The sequence below is a fragment of the Leptopilina heterotoma genome, unplaced genomic scaffold (assembly GCF_015476425.1).
Source record: "Leptopilina heterotoma isolate Lh14 unplaced genomic scaffold, ASM1547642v1 Lhet_47, whole genome shotgun sequence".
NCBI lineage: Eukaryota > Metazoa > Arthropoda > Insecta > Hymenoptera > Figitidae > Leptopilina > Leptopilina heterotoma.
This window is the reverse complement of record NW_025111098.1, coordinates 1882640-1906524: the sequence shown is the minus strand read 5'-3', so window position 1 is coordinate 1906524 and position 23885 is coordinate 1882640. Positions and strand designations below refer to the sequence as shown.

Sequence of the window (23885 nt, the reverse complement as noted above, 5' to 3'; positions counted from 1 at the left end):
TCTTTTATTCCGACTGGTTCTTATATTCGCTTTAAAGATCTGTCGGCTCGGAGCAATCCCAGGACGTCTAATTATTACTGGTTAAGTGCCGATAATTGAAGGGAAAGAAGAGATCCGTGAAATTAAAGAAATCCCTCTTTTCCACGATCGACCAGTCTCCCTAAGTTACGAGCCGTGTTATAAATCTGTAAAATAGTTGTTCATCGACAAAGACAACTAGCCAGAGGTAATTGAGAATATGCACCTGCTACCAAAGAAATTTATCAACTCGAAACTTGTTAATTTACGAAACACGATAAATGCTTTTCACCCATTGAGTGGGCAGAATAAAAATAAAACTTCTCAAACTTTACCTTTAATTTCCCCTGAAACTCAACACCTAATATTCATATATTTTTATTTGGAACTCTCAACTTTTTCAATTAATTAAAACCCCCTATCGCTAACTCATGATTTCTTTGCGCATAAAAGTTTAAAAAAATCTCAATTTATCTTACACTCTGGATATCTTGAGGCAAAGCAAAGTCGGTTGCAAGCAAAATTCTAAGTCAAACGAGCGTAACCGAAGTGTGAATGCATCTTTGTAATTAAACTTCTTGTGAAAAGGTAAATAATTATCTCTTCGCACGAAACGGCTTTTAATCAAGCTTTGACTACAATAGCGTGTCTCTCGGATCCACTGTGCTCGCTGTGTGCAAGAAGTCTCACTCCCCAACGCTTCCTGAGCAAAATTATCGAGCGTGAAAGCGGCACTTAAACCAATGCACGAATTACACGCATTTCTAGCAGTCTTGTTTCAGAGAGAGAGAGAGAGAGAGAGAGAGCGAGAGCTTTTCTTCTTTCAAATGCAGCGTCTAAAGCTTCTCGGCTTCTGCTCGATTTACTAAATACGACAAAAGATGGTTATAGTTTGAGTAAATAATTTTCTGATACGAACCATTAAGCTCCTATGTCAACGAATCAACCAAACGAGGCAAAGTATTTTCTTTATCTAAAAGAAACCAACGCATTTTATTAATGCTTTTATTAATGCTTCATTCTTGAAAATAATAAATTTCAGGCTTCGCACTCATCTACTAAAACATACCATTTACTACTTTTTTTACGTTGTGATACTGTTTAGGTACTTTTTTACGATTTCAGCCACTAAAAGCTACTATTTCTGTTTTTTTGCGTATTTACAATACTTCAAATTCGCAAATACTAGAAAACAAAAAACTATTCTCAAAAATTATAATCAAACTCTTTTAAACGATTCAATTATTTTCAAAAAATATCCGAAATTCAATTATTTTTAATATCCAACATACTCATAAAATTTCGCAAAAGAATTCAATTATTTAAAAAAAATTCATCCAAAATTCAATTACTTTCAAAAAATAATAAAATTACCACAGGAATGCAATAGAATTTTCAAAAAAATTCAATTATTTTATCAAATTTTTATACAATTCCTCGCAATAATTAAATTACTTTCACTAATAATAACATTTTTCTTAGAAATTCAATTTTTTAAAAAATTTGTTGATAAAATTCTAAGCAAGAATTCAAATATTTTCTTAAATAATAAAAACTCATTGAAGAATTTTAATTATTTTTAATACTATTTTTAATTAAGTAGTTGAAAAATTCAATTATTTACAAAAATATTATAAGTTTTCCACAAGAATTCAATTATTTCAAATAAAATTTTCATAATAATTAGGGTAAATGCACTAGTAGTCGGACACTTAAGGATACAATCTTAAATTATGCTTTTTTTCTTGAAATAGCAAATATCTACTGTGTTTATAAGCACATTATTAATTAAAGGAGTTCTTCAGGATTAAAAATCATATAAATTTGTTACAAATAGTTGAGTATTTAATAAAATATAAACATTTTAATAAAAAATTACGAATGCTTTAGTAGTCGGACACTTTTTCCCCTTGTTTCTATAGTCGGACATCTGTCAGATATTTAGAATTTATAAAGTAAAAAAGATAATTTTTTAATTGCTATCTGCTGGAAAATGGAATTAAAGCATACTAGAAGTTATTAATATAATATTTAAACCCTATAAGTTTTAATATTTATGATTAATTATCAACAAAACTTTGTGCCACTCATCGCGCTAGTCGAAAATGGTTGTATCTATAGTCGGACACCATGATTTTTAAAACATTAAATAAAATATTTCTTGTTTAATTATTTTCGAAAATAACACTATTTTAATAAAATATAAACTTCACACATTCGTCTAGTATACTTTTTAAAGTAATTATCACAATGCATTATTATTTATTTGCCAAAAAACACGGAAGTGTCCGACTACTAGTACTGTCCGACTATACCCGCACTTACCCTATATAAAATGAAAAAATTAATAATTTAAAACAATGTTTCTAAAATTCTTACGAAGAATTCAATTATTTTCAAAAATAACAAAATTTTCCACTGAAATTCAATTCTTTTTAAACATTTTTATAAAAATTTCTCGCAATAATTCAATTATTTTTAAAAACAACATAAATATTTCTCAGAAATTCTATTATTTTTGTAAATTTTAATAAAATTCTTTGTAACTATTCAATTATTTTCATAAATAAAGTTTCCCATAAGAATTCAATTATTTAAAATAAAATTTCATAATATTTATTATATTTCGAAAAAATTAATTATTTAAAACAATGTTTATAAAGTTCTTATAAATAATTCAATTATTTATCAAAAATAACAAAATTTTTCACAAAAACTTAATTATTTTCAAAAATTTTAATAAAAATCTTGTCAGAAATTCAATTATATTCAAAAATTTTTTTTTATTTTCTCGTTAAAATTTCAATTATTTTCAAAAATATAAAATTTTTCTTCGAAATTCAATTATTTTCAAAAATTTTAATAAAATTCTTCGCAGTACTTCAATTATGTTCAAAATTTTTTAAAAACTCTCGACAAAATTTCAATTATCTTGAAAAGTATTAAAATTCTCCTTCGAAATTCAATTATTTTTGAAAATTTTAATAAAATTCTTAGCAAATAATTCACTTGTTTTCATAAATAATAAAAATCATCGCAGGATTTAAATTATTTTTAATACAATTTTACAGGAATTGCTCAAAAAATGTAATTTTCTTAAAAATTTAATTTCAATTCCTCGAAAGAATCAATTTTCAATTCAAAATTCAATTCAAAAATGATTGTAAAAATCAATTCTTTGAAAGAAGTCAATTATTTACAAAAATATTAGAATTTTTGACAGGAATTCAAGCATTTTCAAATATTTTAATAAAATTGTTCGAAAGAAATCAATTATTTAAAATACAATTTTAATTAAATTTTATTTTAGATTTTAATATAATTCTTCCAAAAAATTCAATTGTTTACATAAATAAATCTTTGAAAGAATTTAATTATGTTGATAAATAACAAAACTATTCCCGAAAATTCAATTATTTTGAGGTATTTTAATAAAATTTTTTGCAAAATTTAATATTTTTCATAAATAACAATATTCATCACAAGAATTTAATTATTTTTAAAAGATATAAATTTCTTCTTGGAAATTCAATTATTTAAAAAAATTCTAATAAAGTCGTTCGCAAGAATTCAATTATTTTCATAAAGAATAAAATGCTTTTATAAGGATTTCAATTATTTTTAAAAAAATGTAATAAAATACCACAGAGGCATTCAATTGTTGTAAAAATTTTATTAGAATTCTTTGTTAAATTTTATTATTTTTAAAAACTTTTCGCAATTATTCAATGATTTTTAATATCTACTATTTTCATCTAATTTCCAAACAGAATTCAATATTATTTAAAAAAATTTTTGTAAAAATCTTCGTAAAAATTCAATTCTTTTCATAAGTAATAAAAATTTCTAAGGAATTCAATTATTTAAATTAGAATTTGCATAAAATTAGTCGAAAGAAATGAATTATTTAAAAATTTTTATAAAATTCTTCCCAAGAATTAAATTATTTTTATAAATATTCACATAAATTCTTTCATGAATAATAAAATTCGTTGCAGGAATTCAAGTTATTAGCAGGATAAGAAAGAAGTTAATATTTTTGATGAAAATTAGGAAAAAGTCAAAAAAATAAAATATACAATGGAATTTTCGTCAGTTTTGTGAAGTGTCTGAAACGAGTTTATTTGGTCGTCAAGTTTAATTTTTCGATAACTTCTTTTTTACTACTTTTTTTTAGTTTGAAAGCTACTTTTTGCCACTTTGTGAAAATTAATTATCGAGTGCGAAGTCTGCAATGTGAAAACAATAAACAATTCAAAATGATAATAATGAGGCTGACGATAAAATAAACCCAACTGAAATATTTAAATTTCTATATTAAGTAGAATGTATTTTGGTTGTTAAGAAAAGTAAAAGAAGAAAAATATAAAAAAGAAAGAAGCACCACATGTAGAGGACTGAAGATGATACCTATTTAGAACGAGGGATTTTACAAGAATAATTTTCGTCTTTCCCATTCGTCACTGAAACCCCAACAGCATACTTCACATATGCACATTAGGGAGGTAAGCGGGCATGTAACAGCAAAGTGACCACATCCCCTTACGTAAAACTAAGTGAGCATAGCAACATGTGTAGCCGCAGATTAAGAAAGTTACCTTGAATTATATCTTTGTGCTATTTCCTTAGTATTTGATTTTATCGTCCGTTAATTAAGATCGTTTACACTCTGATTAAATAATTAACATCTCAACATTTCACTTTTTTCATCGGGGGGAAGTATTTAAACAATTTTTAAAACAATTTGGAATTCGAGAAACAATTTTTTGTGTTATATATATATTTTTATATTTTTATGGTTCGGGTTTTAATGGTTCAATTAAATATGAAATACATAGTCAAATATAGTAATTAAAATATTGCTTTAAAATTTCTTGCAACTATTAAAAATGAATTTCTAAATTTTATAGTTTATATCACGCAGTTTCAAGGAACACTATTCATTTAAATATCGTATGTAAAATCTATTTTACGCTTTAATGTACAGTACATTATCAAGGAAAATTAAAAAAAAAATATTCAATACGACACAAAATGTATTGTCGTAAGAGACATTAAGTCTCAGCAGGCCAATAAAAGTTGAAGAGATTGCAAAAGAAGTTGTTCGATTGCATTAGACGATGAAGCAATGATTTACTCTAACCATGTTCCTCGTTCAGGAGATGAAAAAAAAGACAAACATCATAAGGCAAAAAAAAGTTGCTGGCTTACAGTGGCCTTTACCATAGAGTTTGTTTGCACGCAACTTCAACTTGTCCCACCATTGAATAATATATTTACGCGTAATTTTCACCAACATAAAAGACGCACTATACGTGTCAGAAAAAGTTTAATTTTTTTTTATCTCATCGAAATTAGTTAACAGCTTCAAAACTGGAGAAAAACAAAAACAAAGTCATAATTTCCTTCAGAATAGGATATTCTCAGGTGTAATTAACTTTTGTACAATTGTACTTAAAATTTTCGTTCCGGGATTTCTTTCTGGGCGTAGTCACTATAAAGTGGAACATTAGAACTGTAAAATTGATAATTTCATCTTTTAACATCTTTAGCTGTTGTTATTCAATCGAGTTGTGCGCAATTGTTGCTTCTGCGTATATCTTCGACCGCAAGTTTTGTACCAGTTTAATTTTTTCTATTATCTATGGCAAAATAGAGCTAGCGAACGATCCATTTCACTGGCAAGACGCGTAATTACCTTGCGCAATAGTTTTACCCCGAGGCATTAACAACGCGCCCGTGCGATTCGAAGTAAACATTGAGTACAACTTTATGTCTCTAGAACGGTGCTAGCTGAGGTAAGAAAGATCGCTTACTTATATACTTATATCGTTTATGCCATTAAAAACTTGACGGTCCTTTATCGTAGTATCGACATTACGAAACTCGGTGGTAAAATATTCAGTGTTTTTCGAAGAATAGTTTATCGCCGCAGCGTATATTTGAATGTGCTTGCTTTGAAATTCGAATTCCTTGAGATCGTTGCGGTCTTATCATCGGTATGACTAATATTAGATATACGATTTTCAACTTTATTGACAAGGGTTGGAAGGAATGATAAGAATAATATCTTTTGGATATTTTTTATTAGTCTTTAAATTTAAACATTATTATTGGAATGGGAAAAAGTAATCCTATTATTTAGATGGGACGCGTGAGGAATAGCGGCGGGGAATAATAATAATACGGTTGCGAGGGACGTGAAAAGAAATGTCGAATTCTCCAAGAAGACACAATTAATTGACGAGGAGGATTCTCAGGAGTATTCTCCTATATTGCAATAATTCTCCCTTAATGTGACGCGCACGATAATCTCTCTTCTCACACTATATATCGTGCGACTGGACTCAATGTTTGGAGAGTGGGTGAAACGACGGTGACCAGATATTATGGTCGACCATAAAGGCGCTTTCGGAGATTGGGCTTTCCCAAGTTTATTATTATACTGAGTGTGGATTAAGAAGAAACGAGAATCGGAAGTCGCGGAAGAGGGGTCAAGATATGAAGCCGAACGATGAAAACAAAGAGAAGCGTCGCGAATCGTTTCACGCCTTTGTATTCGCACGTGTGTATATTATCTATATTGCATTATCTTCATACAGATAATGCAATATATTTATCGCTAACATAATACATCTTTATCTATTATAACGTTCTTTTTATTTTTAATTATTTTTAAATAATTATTTAAAGACTTTTAAACAATTTAAACATTTATTTTGAGATTTTAATTCTATTTTTACTTTTTATTTAACCAAAATCAATAAACTGGTTGACAATAAGTCAGGAGTGAACGTCATCTACACTTTGAATTCAATAATTTTAATCTCCACTCGTGTCACAAAAATCACCGTAAACAATTGGCTGCCTTTGTCCCCTTGTTGCTTAATATACTATTTAGCACTAGGATATTTTACTTGAAAATATCCAAAAGATTAATTTATTTAATTTTAGACATTTGCCAGACTAATTCGGAAATTGTTAGGAAAATTCCCAACAAACCGCGAAGAGAGGGGTTTAGGAGATCAACACATTAATTACACTTTTTGTCACTGAATTTAGATTTATCATAATTAATTTCATTTAATTTAATTTACTTCAAATTCTAATTTTAATTGAACAATTTATTTATTCGACAGAAGACCTGACATGACACTAATAATTTAACTTATAAATTTTTACAAACTTTTCATTTTAAATTCACGGCGTGCTGCGCCTTACAATAACACTAAATCGAGAATGAAATTAAATGGCCGTGTGCTTGGCCACGAAAGCGTCGCTACACGCGCGCTTCGTTTTCGTTTTCACAAGGTGAGTCCCAGTACTAAGATAATATCTTCGGCCGATAAAACAGAACTCCTTATTATCTATATTCACCAGCAATTCACTTAGAGTCTTTAATTAAAAATGACCGCTGTCAGTATTTTTACAGGACCAAAACAAGAAATAATTTTCATCTTCCTGTTTTAAACACAAGTAATAGTTAAAAACTTTTTCTCCCCAATTCTTCATTTATAAATGCATTTTTTCTTTCAAGAATATAGACTAACTGGAATATACGTTAATAAGTTAAAATCCAGAAAAAAAAGCTGCAGGTGTTGGGTTATTTTTGAAAATAAACAGTAGTCTGTAACTCTTTGTTTCCGGGTTATTAAGCCTAAAGCAATATAGACATTTTTAACCCATTTTTAGATTCCTAGGATCAAATAACATGTCAAATTACAGTAAAAAGTTTCCTCTAATTAATTTCATGTCCATAATAATCCCTTACTTGACAGTATAGCTCTGTCTTCAAGGGTATATTCTTCGAAATTATAGTACGGACATATGATTTTCAAGATGTTTAGGTTTTACCTTTCCTAATGATTCTTAAAGAAACCCCTAATATAACGCCATTAAAAATCACTTATGAATTTCTTACTTAAAAAATATCTCAACGTGAGTACCAGTTCTATAGGCGTATAATACGATCCAATTAGGACACTCCCAATTAGGAAGTAAACAGTATCTCGAATTTTCGTATTTATTTTTCCTGTACTTGAGAAAATAATAATTTGATGCTATAAGATTGTTGCAAGGCTCAGTAAAAGCTTTTGAAGAACATAAGTATTAAAGGATTCTTCAAGTTCACTTATAAAGTATTTTATTCTTAAATTGATGAAATTTCACTCTAAATAAAATATAAACTTGAGTTATTTGAACTGAAAAGTATAAAGTAAAGTTGACTTTTCAACTTTTAAATATTATTAAACGGAATTGTGTCTATTTTTATGTAAACTAGAACCAACAGAACACTCGTAGCGCACCCACTCCTAGTTTATAATTTTAATAAATTTCACATTATTTTTTTAAAGTTTTGAATTATAATAATATAAATAAAAACTTACCTTTTATTCTCATAAACGAGACTGGAACAAGGCTGTTACAAGATCTTACTTCCCACAGAAGTGGTTTATATACCTACCAAAATTCCATTTTTAGAGAATTGCATTTTGAATAAGAATAGTTGACCCCTCGATTGATTTTAGACACATGGTGATAGATAGGAACTGCTGTAGAGTTTGTTATTCCAATAAAAACAAGTCAGTCACATTAGAAGTCGTTAAACACAAGTCCCTTTAAATGTTACATATATGAAATTTGCTGATAATAATAATGTTAGCAATGATTTAAATATTAAGCTTTAATTTAAGAATAACTATCACTTGTTATCATTAACTTCATTAACTTCATTGTAGTTATTTTTGAAATTTCAGGATGCGGAAATAGAGAAGTCGAGATTGCCTGTGCTGGGTTCGACATTCATAAGCAGCACCAGCAATTCGTCGTCTACAGACAGTATCTTATCAATGTTGATCCCGGCACCGCTTCGGGAAACACTCTGGACGACAGTGGCTCTCTATCTTGGTTGGAGACTGGTGTCCCGTTTACGATAGAGTAACATTGCTTGTATTTTTGCTTGTCGTAATGGCAGGCATCAGTAGGCACAATTCAACATGCAGCAAGTATCTCTATCCGGAGCTATTTGATAACCATTTGGCCATCTTTGGAGATGCGCGCAGCAAGCCGATGATAGCACATGATGTAGACAGGTTCAACCCGTCGCCTTATGGCCAATACTTAGAATTTCACGGTTGATTCCGAACAATTTTGGAAACATTCGGAATTATAAAAAAACCGAAAATTGCAACTTCTAATTATACCTATGACGTATTTTTGTAAATTTTTGCCAGTCAACGTACTACAAGATGCTGATGACTGTTTGCAGTAAATATACAAGAGGAACAAAGTTCGGATTTCTCGTCAATAAATTTTTGCGAAGATAGTGTTGTCGTGAATGAATCTTCACTTGTAAGCCGTTGATAGTAGATAATTACAAGTTGATAGATATTTTAATATCTTGTTTTAATTTTTGCATTCTTAATGCGCGGTGATAAAAAATTCACCAAACCTTATTCACTGAGGCCCAGAGTGCCATGTATCTCCCTTGGTGGTCTTACGAAAAAGTTTTTAGATGTAATAATCACAATACGAGTGATTTTTTAGAAATTTTGTAGTAGTGATCGGATCGGAAAGGGAAGAAAAGGGTTACGGGGAAGCTAAGGACGAGTTCCAAAGAGAACTTAACTCAATAATCAAATTATGATCTCATTATGGATAAATAAAGAGAATTAAATAAGTTAGTGCTATTGTATGGTGATAACAAAAAAAGGTCGTGTCTTGCTTCATAGGTAATGCAGTTTAAGAGTCAAACAAAGTTTAATATTATAATAATAATGAAAAGCTGATAAACTATATTAAATGAATTTGTTTTTTTCTGATAAGCTTAATTATTCACTCACGTGATTCGAAACTAGAAAAATTCTATAATTTTACCTTTTGATTTTTAGAAAATTTTTTTTGTCTATATTTTTAAAATTCTTGTAAATTCTTGTACTATGTGATAATTCGTGATATAATTTTAATTAATCGAAATTTTAATATTTCTTGCTGAATTAAATTGAAAATTTAAATACTATTTCTTACCAGAGAAAATTTTATATATAAACGTAAGACAAATAAATTATTACCAGATAGCTTATGAGATGTTGAAATTTGTCAAGCATCTCGTAAGTTATAATTACAATTTTTGGGTACATTTAGCCCTGAATTTTGTACTTGTTTCTTACAGGAACATAATATGGGCAGGAATCACAAAAAAAGTGAAAATCATAACGTGAAGGAGTAACTTTTTAATGTGTAAAAAGCAAATACAAAAATTAAATCAGTAATAAGTCGCGAATAATTAATTAAAGTAGGTAATCGATAGGTCGTGGATCGCAGCAAAATGATTGGCTCGCTGCGAGACCCGTGGACAGTTTTCAAATGATCTCCGGTAGCTTAGCTTTTAGAAGCGTCCTTATCCATGTTGGACGTTTATTATAGCACTTCGGAGGAAGCGTCTTTTACTCTAATGTTTCTCTGTTTTTATTCTACTTATTCCTTAATTTTTATTTTTATTCTTTTTTTTTAATCTTCATTTCTGCTAAAAACTCGTTTCATTTACCTTTAAATGATGAAAGTCTTTTTTTTAAAATCAAGTGATTTCACAACCGTTTTCTTTGGCTCATGAATTAACTATTAGATTTATAAGAAATTCGTACAGTTACAATTATTTGCTCATATTTAGTTTCTGTTACAGAAAAAATATAAAATATAAGGTTCACGAGAACTGATAATAAAATTTCAACATGTTAGTTTTGCTCAAATAAGTTGAACAAGTAAGTGAATTTTTTAGCATTTCTTCTTCCTCATTACTTATAGAGATGTTGAATTTTTGGTCCTCTCTAGGAATGTACAATAGCAACAAAGAATAATCCGAAAATGGTTATTATGGATCCACTTCTATCTGTATTATTTTTCTATACTTCTTACTTGTGCCGTAATATACTTGTCGCTAATAAGTATTCCAGTGTGTATAGTCATAGTATTTATTTAGATAGCATATCTACTTCCGTATTCCCTTTTATCTAGGAGCCTAAAATCGCTCTTTTAATCGTCGCGGTCAAATAAATATTCATATAAAACTTAAAAGTAATTGAGAATTTTTATGGATGAAACCAAAGATAATTTTTCGTATTTCTGATATTTGCACTTATTTTCATTGATTCTAATCTTACTCGAAAATTCATATTGGAAAAAGCAAATTAAAAGTAAAGAGACAAAAAAATTCATGTCCTCGATTCACATTAAGAAAAATTAGTCTCAATTTCTTTTGCGAAATAAAAGAGTGACAAAAAATATATTCAAAAATGCAAATACTATTGATCTTAATAGCAAATAAATCTAAATAGTTAGTGTTCTAAGACACTATATTCCTTCAACCAGAAGAATATAATCCTCTTTTTTATTGCACAAGGTGATACGACGCACAAAAAAATGGCCCCGAGGCCAAACAGTTGCTTATTTTATATGATAGACGCGATTTTAGAAAAATAAGCAGAAGAAAGTAGAAAGGAAGTTATTGTGAAGGCCTGAAAAAAAATTTTAAGATGAATTTTAAAATAAAAAAACAGCATGTAAATATTAATGCTTTTCCCGAGCCCGTCAAATAATCACGGTGCCGATTGTTTATTTGTTTTTTAATTATTTTTTTATGAAATAGAATCATAATTATTTGTAGCTAGTAGTCAGCCATATAAAGAATTACTGATAAACATTGATATATATGGAAAACATAAATATATGAAATATATATGAAATATATATTTTAAATGATATATTTGGAAAAAACCAACTATTGTTTCGATAAACAAAAAAAAGTCGAAACTTTTTTTGTGAAACGAGAGTCAAATTGCCACGTAAAGGCAAATTTTACAAGATTTATAGAGAGGCGTTTGTGAAAGGTTTTTAAAAAAGCGCGATCCATAATGAAGATGAACAAAGAGGAGAGATATAAGCTGTAACTGTGACTATGTGGATCGTGGGGGGCAGGCTGTGTTTTTTATTATATTTTTAGTGATCATTTCGCCTTACGAAATGAATTTCATAGATCTATAATTATTAGGTTTCAATCTGTTAATTGTTGTTTTTCTTTTTTAAGAAATCACTACACACCAATATTTTAAAAGAATATAAGTTTAACAAAAACGAAAGACAGCAGCCCGCCCACCCGAGATCCCCGCGCGTCAAAGCGTCACTGTGATCTCGTAATTATTAATAAATATCTAATTATAATGACGAATAATCATACGAATATTGTAATGCCACAAAAAAACCATCCCTAGACCCGATCCAATTCCTCTCAAACCACGTGAAAGAGTCTAAGATTGTATTTGCATTTATTATTGTGTTTTTTAATTATATTTACATGTGCATTAGTTTGTAATCAGAAACTCTAATTTTAAATACACCTTTCAAATGATCTCTTGGAGGAGTCGATTGCTGTTACGCGAGCTTGCACTTCCAATGCCCTTTGATTTCTCTTCGGAAAAGATTTAGTTTCTGTGTTTTTCTACCTATTCATAAATATATTTTTGTTTATATACGGATTTATATCAGATTTTCTTGATTTGGAAAACGAAGGGCATTGGTGCTCACGCTAGTTAATTTACTGCTATTATTATTATATTATTATTATTATATTATTACAATTCTCATTATTATTATTATTATTATTATATTATTATATTATTATTATCATCGTCTTGATGATTATTATCTATTGTATCGTCGCAGTTAAGTTGAACATTACTCCGGCGTTAAAGAGGTAATCGACTAGTCTTTACCAGACAGAGATTCTTTTTACGATGGGTATTTGCTAAGATTGAGATTTTTCTCTGGTTTCTTTTTAATCATTTTACCTCTTTGTACCGTCATGTTTTTTGAAATCCGCGTCGACAATGGCAAATGCGTATATTTTTTCAAAACCTTTGTTCAATTAAACAATGTGTACCATTCTCATTGTCGATTAAGACTTCAAAGAAACATTCACATTTTGAGATCTTTGTACCAATAATAAATTATTGTAGTACATGTCTAGAAGGTACTCGATCTTTTTGTCAGTATTTTAATTTGGGCCTAGTCTCGCGCCGCACCATTTACTGCCAATAATGCATTTCTCGTATCTGCTAAACAGTTATTTCTTTTCTAATCAAATTTTTTTAAAAAACTTCTCTATTGTTGATGTTTTTAAAATTTTCTAAACAATTATTGGGAATTTTATTAAACACGAGATCTTGCTAAATGAGAAATGCCGTCCACGGCTACGAGAAAAGGCTCATTTGATTATCATACTCCAACACTTTCACGTGAAAAACTCAAACACAGGCGTAAATTAATTCTTTAATGTCGTATAAACTATTACTATGTTTAAAATTTTGAAAAGAATTTTGAGTTGCTCAGACTGTCTAAGTTTGCCATAAATGCGCGTTTTTTTTCAAATGCGTAGAAACGTGCACAAAAATGTGTCAAGGAATCTCATGATAATTTGCTCGAATTTTAAAGGTGCCAACTGCAATACTCTTACACATGCACGCACGTTTAGAGCCAGAATGATCGAAGGGTATAATTTTGGTTTTATTGTTTCTATTGACTTTCTTTTGTGCTTCAATCTTTTATTTGATCTCTCGACTCTTGTCTCTTTTAGCGCTTTAACAAAAATGTGATATACATAATTCAAAAAAAGAATTTTCTATTTAACTCTGATAAAAGATATGGCCATAATAAAAAAAAAATTTAATTATCAGTTTTTCAAACTACTCAATTTCTAATCCAACCATATTTAATATCAAAGTGCACTTATTTAAAAACCATATCTCTCGTCAGTTAGCGCAAAAGTTTTTGGGACCAGAATCAATTGTACCTACAAATAAAATTTATTGTTTTTAAGAGCTAATAAGGGATACGATTTTTATTTTTAATTGTCAAAATGAAATCCCAGTGAGACTTGGTCGAGGATCGCAATAATTAGGAACTCCTTTTTTCTTATTTCCCAATTTTAAAGAACCTTGTAATTTTTGTAATGCGTTACCTGTAGCCAAATGTCCCGTGGACCATTGACCGCCGTGATCTGTTCGATTATACGATGGTAATATAGAAAAAAAAGAGAGAGAGATAGAGAGAAAGTGACAATGTAAGAGTGAGAGAGATTAAACGATTGAAAGGAAAAAATAGAGAGAAAGAGAGAGAGACAGAATTTAGGGAGCAATTTATTGTTCTTCAATTCCTATAAAAAAAAAGAATGTTATTGTCTGCTCTCTCATACGACGCTGGCATTAAATTTTAAACATCAACAAGTTTTAGTAAACACAGATGTTTTTCTCATCTAAGAAATAAATTTTTTATAGCCGGTTTTGCTCTCAAGCTGCTGTAAGCTCGCAATTGCCTTGTGATAAAGTCTGGACTATGTACCGTTTTGTTGTTGTTTCTTTTGTTTTTTTGATTATCAATTTTTGAAAAAGAATATGAAAAAGTAATATATGTATAAAAGAAAAAAAATATATGTATATCGAAACGAAATTTCGTCCAGCTGACCAATCCAAAGAAGTGACCAAATAACGAAGAGGAAACGTTATTTGCGAGCGTTTATGCTGTGCTTGAGATGCTTTAATTTTTTTATTTTCTATAATTATATTTGTTCACGAGAAATTGAAAAGAAGAACGGCGGTCACGTGATAATGTATCGTATAAACAATTCCCTTTTGCGGATATACGAAGAGCAGTACTATTACTTTGTTTGTTCTGTTGTATTATTCTTTCGTTTTTTTTCCTATACTTTTTTTTTAAGAATCAATGTTATGACCCGTTAATGCCTTTAAATCGTCTAGGTGACGTTGTTTGGTTCCTAAGTAAATTAGAGATGGTGCCGAGATCAGTGGCGTAACTAGAGACAAGGAACTCACCCTGAAAAAAATTTTTCTCTGCTTTCTTTGCAATCATTAGTAAATTTATATCTTTTCATCCGAATTGATGGGTTTTCTTGTATGATAGTTACACCACTGGCCAAAATTAAAATCGGATTTTAAGAAAGGTAACATTTTCTTCATGCGCAGTGCATTACCGGTCAAATTTTTCTTTAATTTCTCTTTTTGTTTCTTAATGTCTTATGTTTGATTCAATTTCGTTTTGTACAGAACTGCCAGATCTTGTACATTCAAAAATCTATAGAAAACTTCCCACAAGTATAAATGTCAAAGAATTGTTACATTTTCTTCCGCAAATATTGTATAAAATTCTTTAGAGAAATTTCACAAAAGCTTATAAAATTGTTTGTTAAACTTATGTGGAATTTCTGACAATGTTGTGGGAAATTTGAGTGAAATTTTCAACAGAAATTCCTTAAAAATTCGTATAATCTCTACTTTTCCGCTATCAAAAAGCATTAAATCAAGTTGTACGCTACATTCCGGCAGTTCTGGAACTTACAACAATTGCACTCAAAGCTTTATAAATATGAACAATTAAGTTTCTTATTGCTGTATATTTAAAAAAAAAAAAATGTGTAAAATCGTTGAAAAGGAAATACAAAATATTTTTTTAATAGGAATTAAAATTATTATTTAAGAAAAGAAAAGAGAGATTATAAAGCATTAATAAAAAGCGCAAAGCCACTGGACCCAATCATACGATGCTGTGTTATTTAAGTCACTATAAGACAATACGTTATTGCTACTTTTATTTTATTTTATGACATTTTTTTCCTGTTATTAATTTTATTATAATTTTACGTGCTACATGAATACTATATTATTCATATTATTTGATTTATATATCAGTTTTTTATTCTTGTATAATTATAAATTCCTCTTCCTATCACTCCGCTCCCCCAAGTTCCGAATTTTAACAAAACGTTTTTACGTCCGCTATTAAGTCGATGTATTTTTCGAAACAAGAATTTTACTAAAGAACAAAAGTGCGAAGTGGTTAGAAGTCCAACAGTGAAATGTATTATTAATAATGTAAACACGGACAGGGGCATCTCTCCGCTACCCGCATGTCTTTCATTGTACAGATTTTTTCACTTTTATAGTTATCGTAATGTTACGATATCAATTACTCGACAACTATACTGTTGTCGTATTATTATTGTACTTGGTTTTTTATTAAATAAATGTGAACACGCCGAAAGCATACAAGTTTCTTGTTACTATTTCTTTATTATCCATATCCTTATTGTTGTCTAAAGTTACAAATATTTGCTTAAAACTTTTATTTTTTATATTGTTTTATTAACTATAAAAACTTTATCAAAATTTACATTTTTAATTAAAATCTAAAAATATTTTAAAAAAATTTTAGGACAGCAGTCAATATTTTATTTTACTGTCACATATGTTGGACATTATGTAAAAGTCAGTTCAACAATAAATTTTATAAAAATGTTTCTAAATATAATTTTAGGTGATTGAAATAGAATTTACATCCTGGTATAGAGAAGTTGTTGGGGATGCTGATTATGAATCTTAAATCAGATTTTCAAAATTGAAAATGCATTAAAAAAATTAAATTAAGTTTCTTGAAAATTAAATTCAATATAACGCACCAAAGGAATCTAAGAATCAACCAATTTTTGAATTTTATCATCTACCATACCAACAAGTTGTAATGTACTAAAAATCGACACCGATACAAACATTTTTAGCCAACATTTTTTTTAAGTGCATATAATGTATTTGTTACAACTGCTTGCATTTGATTTTTGTGCTCATCTCTAATTAATAAATTAGTTACGTGATTGTTTTTTGGTAGAAATATGGGAAATTTTTGTTACTCTGGGATGTTTACGTGTACCAATCTCTCTCTTCCCTTATTATGCTATGTGCTAAAAAAAAGTTTAAGTTTAGAGACAATTTGATTCGATACAAGTCTATTGTTACTTAAATCATTAAATTTTCGAGAAAAAGAATTTGATTGAGTTAATTTAATTCAGTTAATGTTATAAGAGCAGCATTTCTTTCTTCTTGAGAAATTGGTTCTGTCAATCTTGAATTTATATGTTTCCAGCTTTCAGATTAAAAATAAATTGTTGACGATATGCTACAACATTTTTAAATTTTCTTATATGGTCATAGTTTGAATGAATTACTGATTAGATAATCGGACTTATGTCCACCAATAAAGAGGATAACTGGTCGAAGAATTTTTTCTCTTATAATTCATAGATTAAATTCATTTGTTATGTATTCGAAAACCACAATGGAAGTCATCCAACTAGAGATTCACTTTTGTCCAAAACCCAATCTGGAGGCATACTGTTAATAACAGAAGGAGGGTTTACATTCGGAAAAACCACTCTTGGTGGAGCAATTCCTTCACGCACGTATTGAAAATCATCAGTACAATAATGGTTACCTTTTCGTTGCCTTGCTGAATTTTATAAACATTTTTGTATCCTTTATGTCCATAATTACCTTGACTGTCTTTGGACAAAGACTAAAGTCCGTTTCGTCTTTATTCACAAAACGCGTTGGATTATCAAATACTGACAACAAATTATTTTCCACTAAAATTCTAAGATCTAAGAGACCTTTAAAATATATTAAAATACTTTCCTTAGTAACTTTTCCTTGGCATTTTGTACGGAATATTCCAAAATTCAAATAGAATAAATTTTTATTGCCCATGATTTTAAGGGATGAAGAAATTTGGAAAAAGGAAAGAAAGCAACAAGGAGGAAATATTAGTGATACAATTGTTTCTCACAATAAAGGTAAACCTAGTTTTTTTCGCTATTATTAACCTAAAAATTCTTACAAAAAATTATATTAATTTTGTTTTCCCGAAAATTTAAAAATTATTTACACTTATTTAAAGGAAAATGATATATATTTTGGTCTTTTTAATATCTATTATACATTTTATACAAATTTATCCAGTTTAATCGAACGTGAAGAAATCAATAAGAAAATTTCTATACCATGGGAGAAATTCCCTAATAGGTTACTTATTGTATTTGTGAAAAAGGCGAAATACCATTTAAATCAAAAGGGCTTTTTTTCAGGACAGAGTTGGTTCTGCAATAGTGAGAAAAGGCGTAAAATCGTTTTTTACGCAAATTTACAATGAAACAGATTTTTTAAAAACTATCTTTTGTCAAAAACGGAAAATGAAAGGGAAATAAAGAAATTGAATTGGAAGAAATTAATAAGAAAAAGCGCATAGTTGACAAATACGGTTGAGCTTAATGTGAACCAACTTTACCATTATGCGAAACTGTTGAAATATAGTAGATTAGTAAAAAAATGGCTGTCTGAAAAATATTTATGTCATCATGAAAAGCCATAATCCAGAAATCAATGTAAAAATGGAGTCAAAGTAATTAATATTGCGACAAGAATTTTCGTTTCAATGCGTCGCACAATCGGTACATAACGCCAGTCGCCAGTAGAGGGCAGAAGCAAGCAGAGCGAACCGAGCGACCACATAGTGGCCCAGCTGTCATATGATTTGCATTACATTACTTTGCAATTTTTCCTTTTATAACCGCGTTTCTGCATGAATCTAAACAATATTTTCGATTATTGTAATTTAATTAGAAGATGCTTACCAAATTGTACGTTGGCAGATTTAGTGAAAAGTGTCTGTGTTCGGAGATAAATGAGTTAGAAAATGTTTGTTTACCCATTTTACGTCAAACCAGTAAGTGCAGCTTTAGTTGCACCGCATTGGGACTCTTTGACTTCCGTATTCACCACGACACCCATTGTGGTATTTCGCGAATTCCGTATTGGCAGGTTGGGACTCTCAATACGAAATCTCGTACCTCCCAATACTTTTTTTACAAGGATAGTAATAGATCAAATGATTTTTTTAGAATTCATCAAAGGAAAATTTAATCAAAATTATCCAATATCCATCTTCTGTTTAAACAATATGCGGTATATAATATTATATTGTAGAATTTTGTAAAAATTCATATAGAAACACCCAAAGAGAAATGTTACCTGAGCCAAATGTTTTCTACTTTCTTCTTCTGACTTTTTCCAAGACAAATTTTTTTATATTTGCTTTCATCTAATAAATCTAACTTTTCAACCTCATATTATTTCTGTATTTAGATGTGTAATATTAGTTATACATTTTTTTATTCTATTTAATTAAATGTATTATATTTCTAATACTATAACATTAACGTAAACAGAAGCTTCTACAGTATCTTGTATATCTTTCATTCTTTCAATATGCTGCAGTGTAAGTTTGGACACATTTCTGTCAATCATATGTACGCATATGTATTTACTTCTACGATTAGCAGATTGCGGTCTTACAGGCGCAAAGTCTTAAACATTCTTCAAGATAGGAATACAATTACTTTCTAACTAAGTTTAGTTTTCATTATTACAAAATAGAATTTAAGGATATGGGAGAATTTGTTTTTAAATTATTAAAAATCATAATTGTAAATAATTTTTTTTTTTAAATGTATATCTATTATTGTCCCATCATTTTAAAATCAGTTATTACTATTAGAAGCATGGAAAACTAATTGTCATTTATTTTTAAATAAATGCATAAAATTAATAATAAATGCATAAAATTATGCATTCAATAATTAGTTGGTGAAAAACGGTACGAGGGACACTTCCCTTGCTCAAGTAGCGACCTAGAGTCTGTACTCACTGAAAAGGGAATGCAAGAGCATGATCTCTAGGGTGGTTCTTATTTTGGCGAAGTTGATGATAAATCTTCGGTCTCTACCCAGAAAATTAATCAAGGCTTTAAAAAAAATTGTTTCTAAAGATTGAACAATATTAACACGTACCTCTAGGTTACTGAAATTTTAAATGGTAAATAGATGCAAGTTTTAATTAAAATCATTGAATATTCTTTCAAGCTCATAAAAATTGGCTAAGAATTCACAAACTTGCTTGTTGTTTTTGAAGTACATGATAATTTACACGATTGTCTGCTTCAGAGTACCAACCTTAACTTTATTAAAAGTTCCATTAATTAGCTATACACTGGCCGCTTCTATAATGTGGATTAATTGTTCATTGTCATTCATCATACCATCAATTTCTTTTCTTCTTGAAGGGATGGTGACAGAGTCGAATGCCTCCTTTAAGTTCTTTGCATCGGTTTCAATTTGAACGGATTTGTTTCAGCACATGGGGTGTGGTAAGCTTCCATGAAACCATCACCCTACAGTTCTAATAACGAGGAATTATCGCGGTAATACAATCCGCTTTGATGTCGCTTGTGAAAAATAATACCAGAGTAGTAGAAGAAAATTATTCATATATAAAGACAGATCCTCTTAGGGAGCATCCATATAGTTCCATTAAGTATGGTTGTTATAATTCAAAATAATTTCCAAAATAAACCACAGATTATCTTTCAATATTAATATTATACGAAGAAAAAAAGATATTAATTTTACAAGTTAGACTAGTAAATATATGGATTAGTTTTTGTAAAAATTTACCTGAATCTTATAATATATTTATTGTAAACGCTTACTGTTAAAATAATTGCAAACATATTGGAATTTCTTGTACGTTCTCTGTTGAAAATTTTTGTCTTAAGCATCAAATTTCAACTAGCTATTAAAAAAACTACAATAGTATTTTACAAAAAAGTAACTTTTGCGATATAAATATAAAAAAATGAAAATCTTCATCGCTTTTAAATAATGAAAGATTTAAAAATAAAGGTAGTGTTTTTTTTAATTATTTCCAATGGAGAAAGAAGGCATATTATGTTACAATATTACACGCGTAACTATTGTAAGTACTGCACGGGAGGCGAATTACAATCCCATGATTAGCCACAACAACCCTACATGTTACTTAATAATACCCTACTGAATAAAGTATGAACGATACTGACACCATATAATCAAATCCAGTCCAATCTGTGGTTATGATTCCATGTAAATATCTTATCAAATGAGCAACTCGAAATTTCAGTGGAAATGTCGAATTCGTAACTATTATTGGTAACATCAACATAAATTTAACATTTTAAAACACATTTCCTTCTTTAATTCTTCTTCATTACATATTTCTTTAAAGAATAAAATTGTACATCGTGAAAAAGTATCCAACAGAACAAAATTATAACTTACTGGGACGTTACGCTGAATGCTTACCGACTACCGTGAATACACTTTTTCTCAAAACATTTGAGTTAAAGATTTCTAAGCCAATTTCAGAATATTGAAAAACAGCTTAAGTATACTGAAGTATAAAAAAGCCAATTGCAAGAAGGAAATATAAAATTTTGTTAAAATGTGAAAATAATTAAATTTGACGGATAGACTGTGCATTGATCTATTAGCATATGATTTATAGGGTGTTTTTATATGCACCGATAGTCGGGACGCATGATTATTCCCCAAATGTCATTTTTCCGAAATGTCATTTTTCCGAAATGTCATTTTACCGAACTGCACTTTTGCGAAGTCATTTTTGCGAAAAGCCAATTTTGCGAAATGTCACTTTTGCGAATCGCCATTTTTACAAATTGTCAATTTTCCGAAAAGTAATTTTTGCGAATTGTCATTATTGCGAATCGCCATTTTTACAAATTGTCAATTTTCCGAAAAGTAATTTTTGCGAATTGTCATTATTGCGAAAATTCCTATAGTGAATCTATATATGCATACAAGTTTACTATAGGAATTTTCGCAAAAAATGACAATTCGCAAAAATGACTTCGAAAAATTGACAATTCGTAAAAATGGCGATTCGCAAAAATGACTTTTCGGAAAATTGACAATTCGTAAAAATGGCCATTCGCAAAAATAACAATTCGCAAAAATAGCTTTTCGCAAAAATGACAATTCGCAAAAGTGACATTTCGCAAAATTGGCTTTTCGCAAAAGTGCAGTTCGGTAAAATTACATTTCGGAAAAATGACATTTGGGGAATAAGTGTGCGTCCCATTTTTATACTCTTTCTAAAAACATAATTTCTATTATTAACAACTTAAAATTAAATTTGTTGTTACTCCATAACAAACCCTTTGAGTTCTTTATAGCGCATCATAACCTAATTTTTATACTGTAAAATGTTAAGACAATTAATTAATTTAATTAATTTAACTAATTAATTGAGATAATTTTTTACCTTTTGACTTGTTTGCTTGTGGTTGGAAGGCTTCGGTTTCGATTGCGCTTTCCCTGCACCCTGTCGAGGAGAATGCTTTTGACTGCATATAATTCATATCATCAAAACACAAAAGATTCCTAGAACCCTAGTTACACAATATTCCATAAAGTTTTTTTTTCCATTTGTTAGCCATTTGTGAATCTCCATTTTCAATTACAATTTTTTGAATTCAAATTCAGAATCCTTACCGATTGGTTCAAATTAGTTGCTTGAAGCTTTATGTGGGGACTCTGATTACCAATATTGTGAATCAAATAGTTTCTTCCCACTACAAAGGGAGGAAGTGACGAAAATGTTTGAACCGATTGACTACTTAAATTCGTAGTACATGAAGTTTACATGTGACATCTTAGGAATGTTTTGATTACCGGATACGCTTAAGGCATTCTAGGATATACTAAAATATTTGTTGCTGTCTGTGATTTTTTTTATTTGTAATACATTATAATAAATTACTAAAATCGTGATAAATTGTTTAATTTGTAATCATAATGTAAATAAATATTTTGATGTAAGTAAAAACATAATAATACTATTACGTCCCAAAAATAATAAATTATGGTTCGTAATGATACTTTATTTTAAAATTTAATTAAATATTAAATTTTAATTAAATTTAATTATGATTTACTATTTTAAGCCTAGACTTGCGTCCAATAGTTTGGGATTACTTTCGTTGTTTTCTTCTTTTCTTTGATTTAATTGGAAGAAAATTAAGGATGGTAGAATTTAAATAAAAAAAGGAATAAGATCTTTTTCGAACTGAGATTTTTTACAGTTTAATACTTGATCTCGGAATCAAAGGTAAAAATATTTTTAGGAGTCAATTGTATTTAATAATATATAAGAATAAAAAAAAGGTTGGAATTAATTTCTATACTAAGATCAATCCAAGGATTAACGTAGTACAATTCATTCAAGGAATAGGAATATGTGTGTTAAGATTTACAAAAAAGAAATTAGACAGCAATTAAATGTTGTTACTCACTTTTTTAATATAATTTTTAGATGAACCGAATTTGAACTGGAACTGGAGATGAAGTTGAAGTTGAAACTCTCGTTGAATTTTAGTAAATTTTGAAATAAAGACTTTGAATTTGAATTTGAAGATTTAGAATTTTTAAGATTTAGAACTTGAAGATTTAGAACTTTTAAAGATTTGGGAGAACTCTTGATTGAGTTTGATAATTTGTTGAGAACTTGAATGATGAGAAAAACTGAGGAGTTTGAATGATTGAAAATTGTAGAACTTGAAGGATGAGTAAGACTGACTTTTTCTTAAAGAAAGCATATATTTATATGTCAGTTTCCACTACTGATTTTCTCAAGGGAGGAAAATTCGGGGATGAAAATATTGTAGAAAAGGAAAAAAGAGGTTGAGTATTATTAGGATTGGTTTAAGAAAAGAAAATTTTGGGTCCGTCCCATTTTTATCAGTTTTAAGCATAGGAGGATCTTTGAAAAGGGGCTGAGTCTTATCTTTCCTCAACTTCATCTCCCTTCCAACTCCAATTTCTAGAATTTACAGAAATATCACTTTTCTATAATTTTAACATATTTCTAAATTTTAAATGTTCAATATAATAATATAAAGTTGTTTATAATAATTAATTTAACAATTGCAATTATTATTATTAAAAATTATTAAATTATTAATTATTTAGTTAATACAAACAATTGGATGAAATTTACGTTATTTAATAATTATCAAATCAATTTGTTAATTAATACAATTGCTACGTCACCGTAACGTATTTTCAATAATAATATGTAGAA

General features: G+C 28.9%; 1 protein-coding gene across 1 annotated transcript in view; it reads left to right on the top strand.

Moving 5' to 3' along the window:
* The window catches only part of LOC122507385, a 47588-nt gene extending 31458 nt beyond the window's left edge, over positions 1–16130 (top strand). Inside the window, exon 3 of the mRNA XM_043620059.1 lies at positions 8775–16130. Within this exon, the coding sequence (XP_043475994.1) occupies positions 8775–8954 (180 nt within the window). The 3' untranslated portion in view covers positions 8955–16130. The remainder of the gene's footprint in view (positions 1–8774) is intronic.
* The last annotated feature ends 7755 nt before the right edge of the window (positions 16131–23885 follow it).